The 19,537-nt window shown below is 41.3% G+C and overlaps 12 protein-coding genes across 12 annotated transcripts; 5 read left to right on the top strand and 7 right to left on the bottom strand.

Moving 5' to 3' along the window:
- Window positions 1-426: 426 nt before the first annotated feature.
- On the bottom strand, window positions 427-2,073 carry TGL1 (sterol esterase; the record flags this gene model as incomplete). Its single annotated transcript, XM_056229298.1, has 1 exon — window positions 427-2,073. One exon carries the CDS (start codon window positions 2,071-2,073, stop codon window positions 427-429), a length of 1,647 nt encoding a protein of 548 aa, XP_056083330.1.
- A 510-nt stretch (window positions 2,074-2,583) lies between these two features.
- SDH3 (succinate dehydrogenase cytochrome b subunit SDH3) lies at window positions 2,584-3,180 on the bottom strand (the record flags this gene model as incomplete). The annotated part of the gene is made up of 1 exon (XM_056229297.1): window positions 2,584-3,180. One exon carries the CDS (start codon window positions 3,178-3,180, stop codon window positions 2,584-2,586), a length of 597 nt encoding a protein of 198 aa, XP_056083329.1.
- Window positions 3,181-3,654: 474 nt separating this feature from the next.
- On the bottom strand, window positions 3,655-4,314 carry MRP8 (Mrp8p; the record flags this gene model as incomplete). Its single annotated transcript, XM_056229296.1, has 1 exon — window positions 3,655-4,314. The coding sequence occupies one exon, from the start codon at window positions 4,312-4,314 to the stop codon at window positions 3,655-3,657; it is 660 nt and encodes a 219-aa protein (XP_056083328.1).
- A 376-nt stretch (window positions 4,315-4,690) lies between these two features.
- Window positions 4,691-6,094, bottom strand: LTV1 (ribosome biogenesis protein LTV1; the record flags this gene model as incomplete). The annotated part of the gene is made up of 1 exon (XM_056229295.1): window positions 4,691-6,094. One exon carries the CDS (start codon window positions 6,092-6,094, stop codon window positions 4,691-4,693), a length of 1,404 nt encoding a protein of 467 aa, XP_056083327.1.
- A 301-nt stretch (window positions 6,095-6,395) lies between these two features.
- On the top strand, window positions 6,396-7,034 carry RPC25 (DNA-directed RNA polymerase III subunit RPC25; the record flags this gene model as incomplete). Its single annotated transcript, XM_056229294.1, has 1 exon — window positions 6,396-7,034. The coding sequence occupies one exon, from the start codon at window positions 6,396-6,398 to the stop codon at window positions 7,032-7,034; it is 639 nt and encodes a 212-aa protein (XP_056083326.1).
- Window positions 7,035-7,258: 224 nt separating this feature from the next.
- Window positions 7,259-8,665, bottom strand: RPT1 (proteasome regulatory particle base subunit RPT1; the record flags this gene model as incomplete). Its single annotated transcript, XM_056229292.1, has 1 exon — window positions 7,259-8,665. One exon carries the CDS (start codon window positions 8,663-8,665, stop codon window positions 7,259-7,261), a length of 1,407 nt encoding a protein of 468 aa, XP_056083325.1.
- Window positions 8,666-9,001: 336 nt separating this feature from the next.
- AVT3 (Avt3p) lies at window positions 9,002-11,104 on the bottom strand (the record flags this gene model as incomplete). Its single annotated transcript, XM_056229291.1, has 1 exon — window positions 9,002-11,104. The coding sequence occupies one exon, from the start codon at window positions 11,102-11,104 to the stop codon at window positions 9,002-9,004; it is 2,103 nt and encodes a 700-aa protein (XP_056083324.1).
- A 666-nt stretch (window positions 11,105-11,770) lies between these two features.
- SDH1 (succinate dehydrogenase flavoprotein subunit SDH1) lies at window positions 11,771-13,693 on the top strand (the record flags this gene model as incomplete). Its single annotated transcript, XM_056229290.1, has 1 exon — window positions 11,771-13,693. One exon carries the CDS (start codon window positions 11,771-11,773, stop codon window positions 13,691-13,693), a length of 1,923 nt encoding a protein of 640 aa, XP_056083323.1.
- Window positions 13,694-14,026: 333 nt separating this feature from the next.
- DBR1 (RNA lariat debranching enzyme) lies at window positions 14,027-15,244 on the top strand (the record flags this gene model as incomplete). Its single annotated transcript, XM_056229289.1, has 1 exon — window positions 14,027-15,244. One exon carries the CDS (start codon window positions 14,027-14,029, stop codon window positions 15,242-15,244), a length of 1,218 nt encoding a protein of 405 aa, XP_056083322.1.
- A 207-nt stretch (window positions 15,245-15,451) lies between these two features.
- On the bottom strand, window positions 15,452-16,360 carry MCR1 (cytochrome-b5 reductase; the record flags this gene model as incomplete). The annotated part of the gene is made up of 1 exon (XM_056229288.1): window positions 15,452-16,360. The coding sequence occupies one exon, from the start codon at window positions 16,358-16,360 to the stop codon at window positions 15,452-15,454; it is 909 nt and encodes a 302-aa protein (XP_056083321.1).
- Window positions 16,361-16,970: 610 nt separating this feature from the next.
- On the top strand, window positions 16,971-17,987 carry NNR2 (NADHX dehydratase; the record flags this gene model as incomplete). The annotated part of the gene is made up of 1 exon (XM_056229287.1): window positions 16,971-17,987. The coding sequence occupies one exon, from the start codon at window positions 16,971-16,973 to the stop codon at window positions 17,985-17,987; it is 1,017 nt and encodes a 338-aa protein (XP_056083320.1).
- Window positions 17,988-18,485: 498 nt separating this feature from the next.
- Window positions 18,486-19,229, top strand: GPM1 (phosphoglycerate mutase GPM1; the record flags this gene model as incomplete). The annotated part of the gene is made up of 1 exon (XM_056229286.1): window positions 18,486-19,229. One exon carries the CDS (start codon window positions 18,486-18,488, stop codon window positions 19,227-19,229), a length of 744 nt encoding a protein of 247 aa, XP_056083319.1.
- Window positions 19,230-19,537: the final 308 nt, after the last annotated feature.

Here is a 19,537-nt window from a genome sequence, read left to right as displayed (position 1 = left end):
GAAAGTACTAATGGAAAAGAAACTCCCGAAAAAGTTTCAATGCACGGTAGATAATATGCTATGAGGTCGTCTCGTTCCTTCAGAAGTAACTCCCTATTTGAGTTGTCCATTTCAACGTCACATTGGCAATCAATATGCAAAATTACCTTATTATGTAGAGGTTTTCTCTTCCATCAGTGAAAAAAAAACTGGAAAAAAAAAAAGAGCGGCACGTGACTCCTCTAACCCGAATAAGAGCAGTGTTAAGGAACCAGCATTTCACCCTTCCGATGAGTGCAAGCATACGAATATTACATACTGCATTTTCCATCTATTTATTGTTTATGAAGCATACTTATATCCCTTCTTTATCATAATGATTTGTTAATTAATATTGATGGTGCCATTTTAAGTGAAGACATTTAGATAGGGCGGCTTCCGCAACTTTTATTCCTTGCCCAAACCATCTAGCGCTGTGGTTGAATAATTAGCGTCTAATTGTCGTAGATCATTGGATGATTCAAGATAAGCACTTAATCTTCTTTGCTGCTCCTTATGAATCTTATCTTCCGTGTCGTCTTCATGCTCGCTTTCTTTATCCTCATCTATGGCACTTGTAGAGAAAACTCGTCTTAGGAACCTCGCCTTATCAACGCTCGGTCTTTCATCTGCTTCATCAGCCTGTACTGACAAAGGCGAACGGTCTGCTGATTGAATTTTATTGCCGTATTCGTGGGGAGGATGAGACATGTTCCATGTAGCGGTTGGCAATTCCTCAACTAAATTTGCGGATGGTAGTAACTGGTTTGTCTTTAGTGAGTTATTGCCAGGGTTGAAAAATTCAATAAACCTCAGTACCTTAGCTATAACTAAAATGTCAGTGTCTTTGCCCCAAATCAAATCCAGGTGTTCGTAATTGTCAACTTTTATATCAAAGACAGAGTTGAAAGGTAAATTTTTTTTCATTACCTCAATATCGACCAAGGAATCTATACCGCCATAAATTAAAAGAATAGGAATTTTGATATTTGTTCTAGTGGGAAAATTGGCAATTTGGTAAGGCCTAGTCAATGAATTTAGCATATTATCAGATTCTTCAAACATTTGAAATTTCTGAGATCTCAATATTTGGAACCAATGAACGATGGATTTTACACTGGTCGTGGAATAAAGTTTTGCGTAGGAAGCAATTTTCTGCCTCGGCGAAATGTTAAAGGATTTCCAATTGAAGAGAATTTTGTTTGCTACATCAATGCATAAATTGAAGAGTGTTGGATGTAAAGTTCTTTGCCAAATCACGGCAGAAGGTAACACAATTTTCCTGCCGAAGAAAAGGTACATGAAACCGGGCGATGACTTAGCCAGAGTGTCCACAATTCTGTTGTGCAGACCCCTAGGAGTCATGGCAGGAGCTATAGCTATGAAATGGGAGACCTTTCGGTTCAACTTTTCGCTCAACGAAAAAGCTGCGAACATTTGAGCCGAACCCTGAGAAAACCCAATGCAAATAACCTTGTCTACCTTTGTTATATCCAAGACGAACTCAATCGAGTTTGGGATATCAAAAAATGCAAATTCATCGATAGAAAAGTCCCAAAACTTATTTGATTTTGGTGGCTTATTCAAGTGAGCGGTGGAATATTTGTTGCCTCTGTTATTACCCATCCAAACATCGTAACCCAAATCGTGCAATACAAATGGCAAGTTTTTATGCCTCTCGATATTACAACACCAAACGTCGGAACACATCAAAAGACCATGATGTAAGTAGACCACTTTATCGTTGAACCTGTTTTTAGAAATTGGTGGAATTCTATGCAATGTCAAAATGTAGTTATCTTCAGTTCTTACTAAATGGTCTTCGATAGATATATCGAAAATTGCGCACATTTCATGGATGGTTGGAGCAGCTCTTAACTTTTCCTCGATGGTATTGTCATCAGAGCACGTTGAAAAGTTGATCAGCCATTCGAAAAGGCCAAACATCGGTTGCGGTATAAGTTTAAGAACTGATGATATAATACTTTCGATGTACACTAAGATGACTATGATGTAGTCCGTTATTGATAATCTGCCTAAAAAAGGAAAGTACATTTCACTAAAGAGGGTTCTATAGCGATATTAGTTATAAAAATGAATTTGTTCAGACAGTTGCTTTCCTTCTTCTCTTCGTTGCTTCTGGTGTCTCTCCACACTTTTATTTATTCCTCGAAAATATTGTTTTTTCCTTTACTCCTGCAAGGGAAAAATGGATTGTCTGTATTTATTCTTATCTTCCTTCCAGTAAACAAATAATCTCGACAAATATTCGGGGAAAACTTATTTTGAATCCTTTGATATTGCTTCTGCTTGTTTAAAGTCGCTTGTTTTCACGGTACCTGCTTCTGGCCTCTTTCTTGACCTCCTCTCTTTTGTTATTTTCTCTATTGTCCAATAGAAAGGAAAAATAAAAAGGAAAAATAAAAATATGCTGACATCGTTCGGCCTAAAATAAAAAGCTCTAAAAGAATAAATAAGTGCTGTTTCATATATATAGATATGTATATATATATATAATTAGTTATTTTTATGTATGTGTAAAGAAAGATATGAGGTTTCAAAGGATCATAAAGTTAATAGATAAGTGCCGAGGACGGCGGTAAAGCCAAGAAGTGCGTAACCAGTTCTGTACACGCCTTTTAGTGTCAGTTCCTTAGCCGTGTCCCAGATCAAGTGTCTGATGGCGCCACCGTAGTGGATCGCAAACAGGTACGCAAAGGAGCCCTTTATGGACCATTCGGTAATCTTGGAGAACTTTTGATGGTACCAATTAGAGACCTTGTCAGTAGTCAACCCCAAGCCTAATAAACCGGAAACGCCGAAGAGCATAGTGAACAAGTAGAATCCCAGTCCCATGAAAACCAACGAGATACGGTGTAAAGAAGATAGATACCAAGTCAATTGTGGCTGGTAAATGGTTAGATGTGGAGAAATAGGTCTTTTCGCTCTCTGTTTATTTAATACTTGCTCCTCGGCAATGGCGGCTTTGGTGTTCATTTCAGTGGCTATGTTCTTCAGTGATGAAGTGTACAGGAAGCTTGTCCTGGCTGTATTAAAAAGGAGTCTTCTCGAGGTGCTCAAAGCGGCTGCTCTTGAAAAGACGGAGGGTTTCAATAACAACACAGACTTGTTAAGCCCCAGTTTTACCATCATGGCGGACATCGTTGATTATTCGCAAGGCTTGTGATTAGCAGTTGTGTACTATTTCTGGGGCTTTATGAAGGAATCAAACATGGCGTAGTCCCTATGCACATTTATACCATTGCCAGATTTTAAGTGCGAAAAAAGGAGCGGGCTGCCGCAGCCAATCAGAACGGGTTTGCTAAAAAAACAAGATGATGGTGAGGTGATTAGGGACATGATATATAAGAGAGACATGTGGAGAAGTGTGCCACGGGACTCGAGTTTAAGTGACGAGTGATGGCTCGATTCAATGACTAAAACTTCGAGTTGATTTTTTCTATTTCCTATTCACTGCAACACCTCTTGGTTTCTATATGGCGGCGATATGATGAGCATAAGTACCCTTAAAGAAAGCTGTATATAACATACTCTAAACTATCTATGCGAGGAGGGGGGGAGACATACTGTAATACTCAGTTCTTCCCGGTTTTTTTAGTTTTTTTCATTTCAACTTTACCATATTTCCGTTCCTCTTCTCAAAGAGAGACCCAAATAACGAGCAACGTCGTTAAAAGCATCGTCTAGTTCATTCTTGGAAAATTTCTCCAGTTCCTTAGAAACCTCTTCGTCGGTAGTTTCATTAATATGGAACGCTTCTACTTTACCTTCTAAAAAGTTTTCAAAATCCTCTTGTTCCTTTAAGGTTGGTGGCAATCTTTCGTAGAATTTAGCAAGTCTAATCAGCTTTAAGTCAGCTATGTCTCTAAACTCCTTTAATGACTTAGGGAAGACACCGTCCGAAGTGTCAGGGATATCACCATCCGCATTTGGTAGTGGCGCTATAACATCGTCGTCCCCTTTTTTCATAGAATTGACAAGTCTTCTGATAGACCTTTCCTCAATGAAATTTAGCTCCCCTTGCAGTTCTTTGACCAATTCCACTAGATCTTCGTTTGTGGCGAAATCAGTCGCATCGAATTGAGCTGTGGAGCCTGATTTCTTAGAAATGGATTTTGAAAATTTCGAGTCAAAATCAGAGACAGCATTCTTTTGTTTGGCTACTTGTAGTTCTAGGACACGCTCTCCAGTCTTCGAGATAATTAGACTTTGCTTCTTGACCAAATCTTGCAACTCAGAGATTTGTTTCTGTAGTAAATCAATTTCGTTAGACATTTTTTACTTACTGTGTTAATATAATTGCTCGTTAAGTGCTCTTTTCTATTCGAAAAAACCGAGGACAGGACAAGATAAATTCTGATTTGTTTCAAAGTAGGACTTATTTGTACAACAACCCAGCGGGAGCCTTTATACCAAAACACTAATTCGCTTAAACAATAATTAATCGACCTCCTTCCCCCCGCCCCTCTCTCTCGCTCTCCGAACCTCGAAAACAGCACCGCCGCGTTCGGCTACTTTTACCCGGAGTGCTATGGCACATGCAGTTTAGTCTCATGAATAATCTGCTTTAGGATATATATGTATATATATTTATATACAGATTGCACCTGTATGTTATGGTATCTGCTGGTCCATTCGATCTACTACTCTTTTAGAATTTCAAACTGCTCAGTGTGTTGGTGACTTTATCAAGCTTTTTCTTTTCTTCCCTTTCACGATTTCTTCTCTGGGACAGTTTACCCTTGCTTACTTCATCTGCAGCTTCCTTCAGTCTTTCAGTTTCTTTATCCTTTTTGGCCAATTTCCGGCCACCGCTTTCTAGCTCGTAGTTGTCTAAAAAGTCATCAAGCATTGACTCGAAATCAGATCTCTCCGCCGCCATGTCAAACGGTTGATAATTCTGCTCCTCATCCTCTTCTATTTCCTCTTCGTAGTTCTCGTAGCCGTTGATGATTTGATCGTATTGGTCATCCAGAACCGTCATGGTCTCTGTACGTGCAATGGCACTAGAACTCATGGAAAATCCAGATACATCGGACATTGCACCTTTCTTTTGACGGCTTCTTCTTTTCTTCTTTCCCGTTTTGTTTTTATCCTGTATAGAGGGCAACTCACCCAAAACATCTTCCCCTTCACAGGGGTTCACACTTTCCAAGCCGGCATTAGAAAACCCATCATCCGAATCAAACTCTTTTGGAGCAGATTTATCCTTTTGAAATCTTCGGACATCGGCTTGGTAATCTATATTTTCCAAGTCTTCAAGATTCTCAATTTTATCAAATTGTGCCATTTCTTCGACGTAGTTTTCATCCTCAAAATTTTCAACACCATCGATATCCCATTCATCAAACTCGTCTTCAAATTCGTCTTCATCCTTTGCTTCGCCGCCTCCTAATAGTTGGGCAAAAACATCGTCTTCTTCTTCTCCGGAGTCATTCTCCTTGGCCGGTGCCTTTCTCCTGGGATCTTCGACTACAATGTCGTCATTAACAACATATGCTTCATCTTCTAAAGCCTCCAAGACCTCTCTTAATGCAGGGTTCATATCAGGCTTGAATCCTCGAATCTCATCAGTGGTGTCTTGTTGGTGTAGTAAATATTCTGGCTTGGCCATGCCTCGTTGAAAAACAGGTGGGGCATTATCCTTCTCGATCTCATCACGTCTGTATTTGGGCTCGATAAATATGTCTTCAATATTTTTCTTTTCAGTCTTTTTTTCTTTGTCCTTCAAGGCTAGAAAGATGGAGTTCTCGGGGTCAAGACCTATAGGCTTTAAATGTTGCGTATAGTCATATTTAGAGTCGTCGAAGCTAATACCATATAACGCTGCCTCCCCCACGTGAGCATTGTTATCCTTCGGTTTCTCAGAAGCTAGGTCTCTTTTTCGAAGACCTGCTTCGTTGGATGTCTTACTTGGATTGGAGACCTTATTTGGATTGGAGACAGGAACCAAAATGTGTGCAGATGCATCCGTATCATAAAATGAAGGATCATCATGAGGTCTATGTACTACCACGTATCTTTGAGAGTTCTTGGAGTTAAATTTCTTTGACATCTTCCCACTTTTTCATACAACTATGAAGTCTTCAAAATATGTGCTAAGCTGCTCGTAGGATACTGATTTGGAAAAAACCAGTTGCAATGTATGCCATTATCAACTATCCGATGCTCATCGCTTGAATTTTTCACTTGACAAATTTTCAGTCGCGTTACACGGATTGGTAAATTTCATAATAAAGTGTAATAATAAATATTCAAATCAAGTTTACAGATTTCAAGATCGTTTTTTAATCATCGGTAAGCATAAAGAGATCTCGAATTTCGGTTACACCGGTAGACATACTAAACAGGAAGACATGTTTATCCTCTCCAAGATTGCAGACTTGGTACGAATCCCGCCTGATCAATTCCATCGCGATACAATCTCGGCAATCACTCATCAGCTAAATAACAAGTTCACCAACAAGATTATTCCCAATGTTGGTCTTTGTATAACAATTTATGACCTATTGGTAGTCGAGGAGGGCCAATTGAAGCCTGGTGATGGATCCTCCTATATTAACGTTACGTTTCGAGCCGTCGTCTTCAAACCGTTTTTAGGTGAAATAGTAACCGGATGGATCTCCAAGTGCACAGCAGAGGGTATAAAGGTATCATTGTTAGGTATATTTGATGATATATTCATTCCACAGAATATGTTATTTGAAGGATGCTATTATACGCCCGAGGAAGGTGCGTGGATTTGGCCTATGGATGAAGAAACGAAACTATATTTTGATGTGAATGAAAAAATCAGGTTTAGAATCGAAAGAGAAGTTTTTGTTGATGTAAAACCTAAATCTCCGAAAGAACGCGAGTTAGAGGAAAAAGCTCAATTGGAGAAAGAGATTGAAGGTAAAAATGAGGAAGCTCCACAAACAGAAAAACCTCCAGCATATGCCTTATTAGGTAGTTGCCAAACAGATGGCATGGGGCTCGTTAGTTGGTGGGAATGATAGATAATAATACTACTAATTTTCAATAAAGCATTAATAATAATAGTAACAGTAATAATGACAATAATAACAACTAATGGATGTGGATCCTTCTCTTAAGCATTATATAACCGACTTTTTTTTTTGTTTTCTTTTTCCAAGAAACATTTCAGTAACCTTTTATTTCCATGGTTGTCATCTTGTTTTCTTAATTCTTCTCGTAATATATAATATAAAAAAGTACATCAATTATATTGCATATAACGAGATGTTGAACTAAACTTCTTGTACCCACTAATCACTTTATCAACAGCCTTTAAGAAATCTTTTTCGGTGGCTACCTTTCTTCTTGCTCTGATGGCAAACATACCAGCTTCTGTACAAACAGATCTCAATTCTGCACCGGTGGAGTTTGGACACAGCCTTGAAATAAGTTCCCATCTGATGCCACGTTCCACACTCATTGATTTAGAATGAATACGGAAAATATTAGCACGACCTTCCAAGTCGGGCAATGAAAATTCTACTTTACGGTCAATTCTACCAGGTCTCAGCAGAGCAGGGTCTAAAGTGTTAGGTCTATTGGTGGCAAACATCACTTTAATGTTACCACGAGGATCGAACCCGTCTAATTGTGTAATCAGTTCTAACATGGTTCTTTGGACTTCATTATCACCGCCTGCACCATCATCAAAACGAGCACCACCGACAGCATCAATTTCATCGAAGAATATGATACATGCCTTTTTGGTACGTGCCATTTCAAATAGCTCTCTTACCATACGAGCACCTTCACCAACGTATTTTTGCACCAGTTCGGACCCAATGACTCTGATGAAGGTGGCATCAGTTCTGTTAGCAACAGCACGCGCACATAGCGTTTTTCCGGTACCTGGTGGACCATATAATAATATACCTTTTGGTGGATCAATACCTAGAGTGGCAAACCTCTCTGGAGATAATAAGGGCAGTTCGACGACTTCTCTTAATTTTTCAATTTGGTCTTTACAGCCACCGACATCGCTATAGGTAACATCAGGTTTTTCCTCGACGGTCATCATGGTAACTGATGGATCGATCCTTGGGGGCAATGGAAGTTCGATATTATACTTTGATCTGTCAACACCCACACGCATACCTTCTTCTATGTCTGTTGGGGAAACACGTTCCCCTAGTCCGACGACAAACTTTGCAATTTGCTTAAGATTGATCACGTACTTAGCGTCTTCATCGTCTTCATCCACATCAGCAGACTCTTGATTGCTATTACTGTTGCCGTTGACGCTGTCATTATTATTATCCGTCGTGGAGTCGTCATTTTCACCACTACCTTTGATGATTTTCGTGCAGCGAGCAACCTGTAAGGGATGCTCTTCGCCCAATCTCTGTCTATCACCCATGATATCCCAGAGGTGAGAAGGTGCCAACCCTGTATCACTTTCCTTGACACCGGCTTTCTCTTTGATCCTTGCTTCAATGTCCTTTAAGTCATTTTCAGTTTGTTTTAGTTTGGCTGCGTATGGCGCAGCACCGTATGATTTCAGTACTTGAATGTCACCCTCTGTTAAGGGTACGATCTTGTCATCATCGGGTTTTTTATCATCATCGTCCAAAGGCGCCTTATATTTTTCCCAATCTTCTTTTGGTGGCATTTTTTACACTTTTCTGTTTCTTGGATTTATAAATTAGTGTCGATAAAAGTACTTCAATTATACTTTTCTTTGTGTTCTAATTTCCTTTGAAAATTGACAGTTCTTTCTATCCTCTTAATGTTAATTTAGTTATCACGGGTGGCAAAATTCAGTGATTCTTCTCTATAGCCTAAACTCTCATCCGGGTAAACTCGGAAGTGCCAAATAAGCAAAAGTAACAACTTTAGCATATGCAGACAATAATTATGAACTGAAAAAAAAATATGCCTGTTTAACTTACATAAATATATGTGTATGTTTGTCTGTGCATGGTTGTGCGCGGTCGGAAATGCAGCATTAGTTGCTCCACATTTTTATGGTCTGCCACGACGTGTAAACCATGACAGCAACTCCGAAACTTATGACAATTAAATCCAATAGAAGTCTTCCTCTTGAAGTTCCAGATATACTGGACGCCTTGAAGTGCAGCAGTGGCGGGTATATGTAGATCAACGGAACGCACGCAAAGGAGCCCACTAGTGATACAAATTTGTCTAGATCATTGGCACCTACCCATGCTAAGATGGACGTCAAAAGAACGATAGCACAACGGAAGTAATTCTTCAACCACTTGACTTTAGGGTTATGTTTACCAGATGCGTTCGAGGGAAACGTCCAATTCTCCAAGATACGTATCGCGGGGAATAATTGCAACGGTGTGGATAGTAAAATGGCTAATGCGTACAGCAGTTGAACAGTGAGTGTGTACGAGCTATTCTGTGGGAAATTCAATAGAACAACGGTTTTCACATCGGCACCGAAAGCTGCATAGCATAAGAGGCCACAAGATATGAACACCACTGCCACAATACACATGACAGCAGACAATGATGGTCGGAAATGGTTAGGATGTCTCATTGACTCCTGTATAGGGATAAGAAGACCTATGCCTTCAAAGGTGAAGATAGCAGTACCAATAAACAAGGACCAGTCCGCTTTATTGAACATAAGCATGGTGTCTGATGCAATCCCGTTAACGGAGATGTAATAAATGGAGTAAACGTAAACATAAACCAACCCCAATAAAATAAACAGGTCCGCAATTAACGCGGTCCCGCTCAATTTGGCGATGTTTCTCGTCAAAGACAGTGGAACGAAAATGAGTACTTGCGCAAAGATGTAGGTGGCTAGATTGATGCTTCCCGGTTTCAAATGGAAGAAATTCTCGAAAAAGACTTGCAAATTAGTTGCAGTGAAAACAGTATAGGCAGCTGAAAAACCAATTTGTGATAAAGCGATGGACAAGAGGATGGCAAACTTCATCTTGGGCCCGTAAAGTATCCGACCCATGTCACCGTACCCATCGACACCCACTTTGTCCTTAGTAGAGATCAGCGAGACAAAACACCCATAAGAAACAAGGGCACATGAGAGCAGACAGAGGGCGCTAAACCCCCAACCACCATTATGGAAGGCCCTGGGCAGGAAGAGCACGCCTGTCCCGACAAATGATTTCAACAGCAACAGTACTGCTTTCACTGTAGACGATTTGTGAGGATGGCGCTCGTGCTCACGGGGAACCAGCTGGGTGCTTTCCGTTTCCAAAGCTTCCTCCTCGGGCTCTTCTTCGGTTTCTTCCTCCTCTTCTTCTTCGGACAAGTCTTCACCGGCAAAGTGACCATACAAGGTCAGAAATTCGATAAAGTTCCTGGCGAAGAAATTCGGTATAGGTGCGTTGGCGTCATGTTTCCTGTGCTTTTGTATGATGAACGATCTTCTGAACCCGCCGGGGGCCCTGATCTCTTCGTGTGTCATCGATGCAGGCGCCAGACCGATTCCCGCTAGAAGGTTTGCATTCGCCTCCGAGTTGTTGTTGAGGTGAGACGAGGATGCTATAGAAGCGGCAGAAAAACTCATCGACCTCTTACGGTTCGAAAAAGAGGGCGCTTGCGACGGTATCGAGGTGGAAAGGGCCGGTTGATTCGGGTATTGGTGCTGCGAGGGTGACAAAGGGTGTTCGTTCGTCCACTTGTACAAATCTCTCGTTATGTCCCCACCTTGCAAATGCAGGCTGTTGGTCGGATTCCGTATCAAGTGGCGCGCCACAACATCAACCACCTGCGGGTCAGGGTTATTTATGCTAACGTCAAGCGTACCATTATTGGTTGCGATGTGCGACGCAGAGGGCACATTAGCATGAAGAACTTCGTTGTTTACAAGTAGTGGTGGGTTCTTCAGCAGACCACCCGCAGTCCCACTAGATTTTCTGCTTCTGCTCCTGCTTCTACTTCTACTTCTGCTATTGCTATTGCTATTGCTATTGCTATTGCTATTGCTATTGCTTCCGCTGCCACCTATTAAAGGTGAGTCAGACGCATGCGAGATTCCCGTGGCTGCATTGCTGTTGATTACGTGGTTGTGTGCCCTTCCAGAATCATCTGAAACATCTTTGCCTTTCATATCTGCAATGCGAACTCCTTTCATAACGTTTTCCATCACCTCACCTCTCTCTCTTTCTTTCTCCCTGTCTCTTCTTTCTACTAATCATCGATTATTCTTCTTCCATGGCTTCACAGCACAATAATAGCACGAACAAATAAAACGTTCTCCGGGTAATACTGGATTTCACCTACTAAAGCTTCCGAACAGGTAATAAAGTAAGCTATGCAGGTCACCACCAACACAGTAATACCAAACGCATTACTTTGCACTTTGGACGCACGCCGATAGGAGTGGTGAATGACGATAATCGTCTGAGGCAAGGAAGCAGACCTGTTGATAATCGTAATGGAGTCATGCCCATGAGGGCGGGGTGGACCAATCAGAGCGCAGAACGCGGCGCCGAGCAACCACTGGACCAAGGGATCCGGGCCTCTTCTATTGGCTGTTTGCTTGCACGGACCCGTTATATATTCTGGCATCTTTGACCCTGATCTTTCGTCATGTCAAAGGGACGTTGAACTCAGTTCGTATCATTACCAGTAAACACTAAACAGTCAATTAATAGTACTTCGCTCTCTCGTCTCCTTCATTCTCCTTTTCACTAGTCTCTTTCTTCGACCTCCCCCCTTATTGAAGATAAAAAGAAAAAAAACCTCACAGTATCGAAGAAGAACGAGAACAAAGATGCTATCGCTAAAGAAATCAACGCTTTCGAAGCTGGCTTTTCTCAAGAGTGCAAGGACATTTGCATCTTCCGCTTTGGTTCGCCAGACACAAGGCTCCGTAAATGGGTCTACCTCCACTTCCGCAGACGGAAAGTACCACATAATAGACCATGAGTACGACTGTGTGGTGATCGGTGCCGGCGGTGCGGGTCTTAGAGCCGCCTTTGGTCTTGCTGAGGCTGGCTATAAGACTGCGTGTATATCGAAGCTTTTCCCTACCAGATCTCACACTGTCGCTGCTCAAGGTGGTATCAACGCCGCACTAGGAAATATGCACAAGGACAACTGGAAATGGCACATGTACGACACCGTGAAGGGATCCGATTGGCTTGGTGACCAGGACTCTATCCATTACATGACTCGAGAGGCGCCCAAATCGATCATCGAGCTGGAACACTACGGTGTGCCTTTCTCGAGAACCGAGAGCGGTAAGATCTACCAAAGGGCATTTGGTGGTCAGACTAAGGAGTACGGTAAAGGTGCTCAGGCTTACAGAACATGTGCTGTCGCGGACAGAACGGGGCACGCGCTTTTGCACACACTTTACGGTCAGGCCTTGAGGCACGACACGCATTTCTTCATTGAATACTTTGCGCTAGATCTTTTGACCCACAACGGCGAGGTCGTGGGTGTCATTGCTTACAACCAAGAAGACGGTACCATCCACAGATTCAGGGCTCACAAGACCATTATTGCCACTGGTGGCTATGGTAGAGCATACTTCTCCTGTACCTCCGCTCACACATGTACAGGTGATGGTAATGCCATGGTTTCGCGTGCCGGGTTTCCCTTGCAAGATCTAGAGTTTGTTCAATTCCACCCTTCAGGCATCTATGGGTCTGGTTGTTTGATTACTGAAGGTGCTCGTGGTGAAGGTGGTTTTTTGATCAATTCTGAAGGTGAAAGATTTATGGAACGTTATGCTCCCACGGCCAAGGATCTGGCCTGTAGAGACGTTGTTTCCAGAGCAATCACGATGGAAATTAGAGAAGGTAGAGGTGTTGGTAAGAAAAAGGACCACATGTACTTGCAATTGAGTCACTTGCCCCCAGAAGTCCTTAAGGAAAGGTTGCCAGGTATCTCTGAAACAGCAGCCATTTTCTCTGGCGTAGACGTTACCAAGGAACCAATTCCAATTATTCCCACAGTACACTATAACATGGGTGGTATCCCCACCAAATGGAGTGGTGAGGCCTTGACTATTGATGAAGAAACCGGTGAAGATAAGCCTATCCCCGGTTTAATGGCCTGTGGTGAAGCCGCCTGTGTCTCTGTTCACGGTGCCAACAGATTGGGTGCCAACTCCCTATTGGACCTTGTTGTCTTTGGTCGTGCCGTTGCCCACACTGTGGCTGACACTTTACAACCGGGGCTGCCACACAAACCACTGCCTTCCGATTTAGGCAAAGAATCTATTGCAAACTTGGATAAACTAAGAAATGCTAATGGCTCAAGATCTACCGCGGAAATTAGAATGAATATGAAGCAAACGATGCAAAAGGATGTCTCCGTCTTCAGAACACAATCGTCTTTGGATGAAGGTGTTAGCAACATTACGGCTGTGGAGAAGACATTCGCCGACGTTAAAACCACAGACAGATCAATGATCTGGAACTCCGATCTGGTCGAAACTTTAGAGCTACAAAATCTGCTAACTTGTGCCTCACAGACCGCCGTTTCTGCTGCTAATAGAAAGGAATCCCGTGGTGCTCATGCAAGAGAAGATTATCCAAACAGAGATGATGAGCATTGGATGAAGCACACTTTATCCTGGCAGAAGGACGTCGCTGTTCCAGTGACTTTGAAGTACAGAAAGGTTATTGATCATACTTTGGACGAAAAGGAATGTCCTTCTGTCCCTCCAACTATAAGGGCCTACTAGTTTTATTCTTCATTGTATTTTACAAAAGAAATCATACCCTCCTTTAATTGCACTTTTTCTTGTGTTTGCACCTACCCACCACTGACCCACTAATTTAAGTATATCTATTTATATATATTTACATAAAGTTTTCCTTATACATACTCTATTTATTTAGTTATTCAATAACTTGTTATTTATTTATTTTTGTATTTGTTCAGTTTTGCTTTTTTCATCATTGCACAAGTGCTTATACTTTTCTACTATTCTGAAAAAGTAACCAGAAAAAGCAAAAATGAAGAACGTGAACGTATAGATGACCATGAATGTGAAAAGGCGTTCACCACCTTGCTAATGACTAAATTACGAATTGCTGTACAAGGATGTTGTCATGGTCAACTAAACCAGATTTATAAAGAGGTTGCACGAATCAATTCCAAGACTCCCATTGATTTATTAATAATTCTTGGAGATTTCCAAAGTATCCGTAATGCTCAGGACTTCAAATCAATAGCCATACCTCCCAAATATCAAAAACTTGGTGATTTCATATCATATTATAATAATGAAATCGAAGCTCCTGTTCCTACCATCTTCATTGGTGGCAATCATGAGTCGATGAGGCATTTAATGCTTCTACCGCATGGTGGATATGTAGCAAAGAACATTTATTATATGGGCTATTCTAACGTTATATGGTTTAAAGGTGTGAGAATAGGATCGTTGAGCGGGATATGGAAACAATGGGATTTCAATAAGCAACGACCAAGTTGGAATTATCTAGAAAAGAACAATTGGAAGGCCAATATAAGGAACTTGTACCATGTAAGGCTGTCCGATATTGCTCCCCTTTTCATGATCAAACATCGTCTGGATATCATGCTAAGTCATGATTGGCCGAATGGCGTTGTTTATCATGGTGATATTAAACACTTACTGAAGTTTAAACCTTTTTTTGAGCAAGATATTAACAAGGGTGAACTAGGCAGCCCAGCAACTTGGCAGCTATTGAGAGATTTGCGTCCTTTGTGGTGGCTGAGCGCTCATTTGCATGTCAGATTTTTAGCTTCCATCAAACATAATAAAAGAAGTTCACAACTATCAAATGGATCAACCTCAAGGATGAAAAAAAATCTAAACGAAATTGACTTAGACTTATCTTGTGACGATGACGAAAAGCCTGACGTGTTAATTAATGAGGAAAGCGACGAACCTAGCTTGAAATACGATGAAACCCGGTTTCTAGCGCTGGACAAGTGCTTACCAAGAAGGCGCTGGTTAGAAATCGTTGAAGTGGAGCCAGATACATCGCATGCCTCATGGAAAGTTGAAAATCACCGTATGTTTTGGGATCCTGAGTTCATTGATAATTTAATAATTTGGGAAAAGAATAAAGATTCGCTAAGTAATAAACCGTTTGACAGCATTAATTGGATGGAACTATCGCAATCCGATAGGACGAACGAGAAGAAAGTTGATTGGGAGAATTACGCCATTCCTGAATACACCTTAGACGTCCAAAAAGATGAGATAGGTCAAACTAAACTATTTACCTCCAAATTTTTAGCCTAAGAATTATTTGTCAATAGCATTCCTCGTACCGTTACATCGATTGAAGTCAAATCTTTCCGAAAGATTTTTAATTTTTGTCTTGGGCGTACCCCATGAATATATATATATATACATATGTATGTATTTATTTTTTTGTTTATTCAGGCAAGCAAAAAATGATTAAAAAATAACTATTTTCTTGATTCTCTATTTTTGCTTTCACACGCCTTAAAACTTGAAAACTTGATCCTTAGAGTAGCCTAGATTATTCAAGATACCGATCAATTCACCTTGGTCCTTAGGTGATTTCTTTTCACCTGAATAAGCATTCATGAATGGCGGAGGACCACAGACAAACAGATGTGTGTCTTCCTTTGGACCTGGAACATGCTCTTGAATGAAGTCTTTGGAAATGAAGCCGACTTCGCCATCAAATTCCTGAACCTCTTGTTTATCGTCGACAAAGTATGTAACGTTGAATTTATCAGGGTACTTCTCCTGCAAGTCGTCCAACTCTTTCTTTAACAGGATATCTTGAGGTGTTTTGTTACCGTATAACAAGTTAACCTTCGTTTTGTCCTTGGAATTTTGAACTATGTGATGGGCCAATTGATACAAGGGGTTGATACCTGTACCAGCACCCAACAACGTTATTGACTTAAATTGGTTGGATTGCCACTTCCATTTCATGATAGGACCCTTAAATGAAACGGTGTCATTTGCTTTCAGGCCGAATAGATGTGAACTCATCTTACCACCGTCGTAATGCTTGATGACCAATTGGAAATGGCCCTTTTGGGAAAGATCACTCACAGGAGTGTATGGCCTAACCACGTTAGAACCCTTTGGTGTAACGAATTTGGCAAACAGAGCGGATGCTAGAACCAAACCCATTTCTGAATCTTCCGTTGGCAACTTGAAAGTAAACCTTTTGGTGTCATGGGATTCCTCCTCTATTTTAGATATAGGCAAATCAACCCATTTGTCGTCACCTTTAAACACTTTGTTGGATTCATTGAAGAGAAATGAATATTGATTACGATTGGCAAAATAGAGTGCCGCTGCGGCTGCAATAGCTGCTGTACCTAGAGCAATTGGAAATGCCTTTGAGTGGGATCTGGATAATCTGGAAAACATATTATTTGATTACAGTACTTTTTTAACCTATAGCTATGTATGTTATATCAAGTTTGTTTCTTTCGAAATGATTGTTCCAAATAAGTAAGAGGTTAGGAATAATGGAGCGATCAGGCGTTGCATGTTCTTATATACTTGCTTGTCTTGATACGACACCAATCAAGGGCCCTTATTTCTCTTCTTTTTTCAAACGGGGAAATACTCCGAGCGATAGATCCTACACTTGTTCGACCTTGAGAGCTTTGAAGTTTAAATCGCCAGGGGTAGCAAGTATCCTGTACGTTATAAGCGTCATAATGAGGGGGGGGCGGTTGGATGTTTGTTGTGGGATACTCAAGTTCATCGGGATTCAACCTAACCCAACTCGCTCATTGTTGTAAGTTTCCATGGGGGACAGTAGGTTGTTCTTGGAGTCGTCAAGAGATGGACACCCACACACAAACTCCTTGTGTAAGCAAAGGGTAGAACGAGGAGTGATGTGATACGATGCGAAGTGCCCTGGAGCGTGATGTAATAGGTATATATGTAGAGGCGTAGACAAGTATACGGTGGCCTGTGCAAGTAGAACGGTAGTACAGGGTTACTGCGAACACTACGATAACGCTTGAAGATGTTGGCGGAACTATCACATAGAGAATTGATAAAATTGGCTCAGAAAAAATGCATACCACCTTTACTGGCAAAGTTCCATAAGGGACAGTCCGGCGGGAGAGTTTGTGTTATTGGAGGATGTGAAGATTATACAGGAGCACCATACTTCAGTGCCAATGCTGCTGCCCTGATGGGGTGTGATTTGACTCATGTCATCTGCGAACACAATGCTGGTACAGTCATCAAATCATACACTCCAAACCTGATGGTTCATCCGTACCTCCGAATGAGTAGCACCAAATCAGACGTTGATATGGACGAACAGAGAAGAAAAATCAATTTGTTGTTGGATAGGATTCATGTTGTGGTGATTGGACCTGGCTTAGGTAGAGATCCCTTAATGCTGAAATCCATCAAGGATGTTATAAAATACATACTTGAAAAACACGAAGGCAAGATTCCATTGGTCATTGATGCCGATGGCCTTTATCTAGTAACTCAAGATAACGATGTAAAAGAGATGTTGAGAAGCTACCCTAAGGGTAGAATCATCCTGACGCCAAATGTGGTAGAATTCAAAAGATTAAGTGATGCTATAGGCAAGCAGGCTGACTCGCATACTGAGATGGGTAGCTTGATCGCTCAGGAGCTGAACTGCATTGTGGTGGAAAAAGGCCAGTTGGACAAGATCTTTTCACCCAATGGAGAAAATGACATGTTGACAAACAACGAAGAAGGTAGCAACAAGAGAGTAGGGGGCCAAGGGGACACTTTAACTGGGGCCATATCATGCATGCTCGCATTTAGTCGTGCAATGTATGATTTCAAAATTTGCGAGCGCGAAGAGAAAGAGGAATTTTCTAATGACAAAACTTTAGGAAACTGGATAGATTATGCCATGCTGAGTTGTTACGTGGGCTGCACAATCACCAGAGAATGTTCCCGTCTGGGGTTTAAGGCCAAGGGACGCGCAATGCAGACCACAGACCTAAATGATCGTGTTGGCGAGGTGTTCGCCAAATTATTTGGCAGATAAAAGTTGAATCGGACGCGTAATGGTGTCAATTGTATGTAAATATTTATAGCCATATTGTCATATAAGTAAACTTTTCTCATTGCTTATTATCATCGTGAGAGAATACTGAAGCGCGCACCCACACATAAGCTTCCTCTTTTCTCGGAGGAAAGAGGATGCTCGCCTAACGGGCTTCCACTTTGCATTTCCTGCCAGCTGATGGAAAAAGGCTGCGGAACGATGAAGAATAAAAAGTGATCCACTGAGGTGAAATTTCAGCTGACAGCGAGTTTTATGATCGTGATGAACAATAATGCCCAGTTGTGGCTGTTGGGAAGGAGGGCGGATCTCATATGTTCAATATATGGTGAAGCGTCTACCTGGGTTTCTTATATAACAAAGAAGAAATAAACATTAAATTCCCTTCTTCTTCTATTTGTCTTCTACTTGATAATAATTTTATCGTGTAATCACTTATTTCTTTTCAAATCCTCAAGCACACAAACGTAAATTACAAAAATGCCAAAGTTAATTTTAGTTAGACACGGTCAATCCGAATGGAACGAAAAGAACTTATTCACCGGTTGGGTTGATGTTAGATTATCTGCCAAGGGTGAACAAGAAGCCGCTAGAGCCGGTGAATTGTTGAAGGAAAAGAAGGTCTTCCCAGATGTCTTATACACTTCAAAGTTGTCCAGAGCTATCCAAACCGCTAACATTGCTTTGGAAAAGGCTGACAGATTATGGATCCCAGTCAACAGATCCTGGAGATTGAACGAAAGACATTACGGTGATTTACAAGGTAAGGACAAGGCCGAAACTTTAAAGAAGTTCGGTGAAGAAAAGTTCAACACTTACAGAAGATCTTTCGATGTCCCACCTCCACCAATCGACGCTTCTTCTCCATTCTCTCAAAAGGGTGATGAAAGATACAAGTACGTTGACCCAAATGTCTTGCCAGAAACCGAATCTTTGGCTTTGGTCATTGACAGAATGTTGCCATACTGGCAAGATGTCATTGCCAAGGACTTATTGAGCGGTAAGACCGTCATGGTCGCTGCTCACGGTAACTCCTTGAGAGGTTTAGTTAAGCACTTGGAAGGTATCTCTGATGCTGACATTGCTAAGTTGAACATCCCAACCGGTATTCCATTGGTTTTCGAATTGGATGAAAACTTGAAGCCATCTAAGCCATCTTACTACTTGGACCCACAAGCTGCCGCTGCTGGTGCCGCTGCCGTTGCCAACCAAGGTAAGAAATAATCTGAAGAATGAATGATTTTACGATTTCTTTTTTCCTCCATTTTTCTTACTAAATATATCAATTATATATAGACATAGTTTATTATTTCAAGATAAATAGCTACGTATAGTCAAGGTAATGTTTGTTTGACACGATTTCACTTCAATTTATTTCGATTTTTGCCTTTGTCAATTCAGACGGGAACGTTGGAGTTCAAGCAGCATTTACGTTGAGTTCTCCAGTGGCATAAACTAGCAACAGATATATAACCGTAATTGGTCGAACTACATATGACATAGAAAGAAGAAGAAAATTAAGGCCTGGGACA

This window comes from Saccharomyces kudriavzevii (genome assembly GCF_947243775.1).
Source record: "Saccharomyces kudriavzevii IFO 1802 strain IFO1802 genome assembly, chromosome: 11".
Classification (NCBI taxonomy): domain Eukaryota; kingdom Fungi; phylum Ascomycota; class Saccharomycetes; order Saccharomycetales; family Saccharomycetaceae; genus Saccharomyces; species Saccharomyces kudriavzevii.
Note: the sequence above shows the minus strand (reverse complement) of the source record. Positions and strands in the feature narration are given on the sequence as shown.